This window comes from Phalaenopsis equestris, unplaced genomic scaffold (genome assembly GCF_001263595.1).
Source record: "Phalaenopsis equestris unplaced genomic scaffold, ASM126359v1 Scaffold000359, whole genome shotgun sequence".
NCBI classification, from domain to species: Eukaryota; Viridiplantae; Streptophyta; class Magnoliopsida; order Asparagales; family Orchidaceae; genus Phalaenopsis; species Phalaenopsis equestris.
Window position 1 is genome coordinate 15,670 of NW_018164801.1, and position 2,200 is coordinate 17,869.

General features: G+C 35.2%; 1 protein-coding gene across 1 annotated transcript; it reads left to right on the forward strand.

Annotated features, from left to right (window-relative positions):
* The first annotated feature begins 677 nt into the window (after positions 1-677).
* LOC110026201 (transcription factor bHLH75-like) lies at positions 678-1,696 on the forward strand. Its single transcript, XM_020727063.1, has 3 exons — positions 678-1,034; positions 1,173-1,289; positions 1,595-1,696. The coding sequence occupies exons 1-3, from the start codon at positions 765-767 to the stop codon at positions 1,694-1,696; spliced, it is 489 nt and encodes a 162-aa protein (XP_020582722.1). The 5' UTR covers positions 678-764.
* The last annotated feature ends 504 nt before the right edge of the window (positions 1,697-2,200 follow it).

The following is a 2,200-nucleotide window of genomic DNA, read 5'->3' on the forward strand; positions in this document are numbered from 1 at the left end:
ATATCATTATAATGATTTAATAACTTGATTTGATTAGTTTTTATATTATTAGGTTCGTCTCATCGAGCCGGTCAGTTTAACTTTGTTGAAATCAGAGTTCTTGATGACTTATAATTGAAGTTTGAATGTTTCTTGCTCAAAAAATTATCTCGAGATTTGTATCGGATAATGGAGGTTTGTTCGAGGCGTTTCACACATGTTACCAAATGAAACTTATGGACACCCTTCCTTCTCTCCTTTCAAGGCTCCATATTCAACATAATTAATCCATCCCTCCAACATAATCTGAGGAAATATTAGGTGCGTGGAACACACCCGTGCCCAACCAATAGAAGAAGAGAAAGGGGAGGGCTCTATCTCCCCTCTCTCTCCTTCTATTGGTTGAGCGAATGTGCACCTAATGTTTCCTCCCATAACACAGCCCACCATGTAATATGCCCCTCCTTTTACTATTTGACTCTAATCTAATCTTACCAAATTACAAAAAAATAAAAAAAACATTTGAAAACATACAAATCCAACACCAAAGTCAATAAAAAATAATAATGATAACAATAATTAATTAAAAAAAACACACCAATGGGCATATATTTAAACAAGGACCCACCACATATGAACCCATCCACATAATTGATACATGCCCATCCTCCCATTATACCAAATAGAATTGTGCACAGCTCATCAACAAGCCTTCCAAATCTCCCTCCCTCTCCCCCTTCTACACTCTCTCCACATCCTCCCAACCCTTTCCTCCCTCCTCAGCCATGTCTGACTACACAAACAATCTCAAGCTTCCTTCTCCCTTCTCCTTCACAGAAATTGCCCATTTTGCAGAGCTCGGTGAGAATGCCATGGAAAATCCAAGCCCACACTTCACACCAGAAGCCTTCAGCTTTCCTTTAGTCCATAATCTTCCAAACTTTTTACCACATGATCATCACAAACCTGTCTCAGAACCTGCAACCGATAACAAGAGGAAGCAATCAACTGCAAACCATTTGGAAGAAGAAGAGAACTCTAAAAGAAGGAAGGAAGTAGGCATCATAACTGCTCTTCATATCTAAATCATTATACTTAAGAATTATATTATTTAGTAAAATTGCAAGTAAATACTTACATGATATTATAAGATTTGCATCAATTTCCATTTTCTTTTTTTTTTGGTTTTAAAGGGTTTGAAAGAGAGTGCAAGGAGTAGGAATTCAGATGGAGGAGAGAAACAGAAGGAGGTGGTTCATGTGAGGGCCAGAAGAGGCCAAGCTACTGACAGCCATAGCTTAGCTGAAAGGGTAAGTTTAGTGCTTGTTTATAATCATTTTTATTTTTATTTTTTTTATTTTAAATATATATATGTATAGTCTATTTTTTCTATGAAATAAAAAAATTAATTCAAATAAACCTTATAATTTCAGTAATTGACATACTTTGACCCCACCAACATATGTGAGCACACACCCATAGTTGTGGTGGGTGGAGCCTACTTTGCTGCTGCTGATTCTACTTGATATTCATGCAATGTATCTGACATTTTCACTTTTATATAATTGGGGAAAGCATGGGGCTGATTGTAACTTTGATATTTGGTCAAACTCAGGTGAGAAGAGAGAGAATAAATGAGAAGATGAGATGCTTACAAGATCTAGTTCCTGGCTGCTATAAGGTACATAACTACCTATTTATAGTGCACTTCATTTGATTGGAGTGCATGGTTATGTGCTGGTATATACTCGTTGTGTATTCCATCCGGTTCGAGCGAATGCATGCATGCATTTAGGGGTGTAACTTAGCTGAGTCGACTCGTGAGTCAACTCAAGCTCATGCCCAACAAGTGGCTCGTGAGTTTAGCACGATGAATTAATAGGCCAAGCTCTTAGCTCTGTCTCGACTAATTGACTCATGAGCTGGATGCTTAATGTAAATTGTATTTCGAATATATTAAAATTTACGGCTTTATCTTTAAATTATTTAAATATTAAAAAAAAAGATATTTTAAATTTTATATCACATGATTTCTTATTATTTATCTCATATTAAATGTTCACTCTATTTGTCATTTTATTATAACGCTAGATTGAATTAGTATTTTTTATTTTATTTTATAATAAACAAGTCAGCTTAAACTCTTATACAATTAATCTCAAATTTAATTAATTAATGCTCTAACTGAATATGGTTGGACTTGTTTATGCACCTAACGACA

What these genes read in the sequence shown, in the direction of transcription:
- LOC110026201 (XM_020727063.1), top strand. Translation starts at nt 765, where the DNA reads ATGTCTGACTACACAAACAATCTCAAGCTTCCTTCTCCCTTCTCCTTC. An exon ending in ACTCTAAAAGAAGGAAGGAA is followed by an intron (nt 1,035 to 1,172) that starts GTAGGCATCATA and finishes TTGGTTTTAAAG; the next exon opens with GGTTTGAAAGAGAGTGCAAG. An exon ending in GCCATAGCTTAGCTGAAAGG is followed by an intron (nt 1,290 to 1,594) that starts GTAAGTTTAGTG and finishes GGTCAAACTCAG; the next exon opens with GTGAGAAGAGAGAGAATAAA.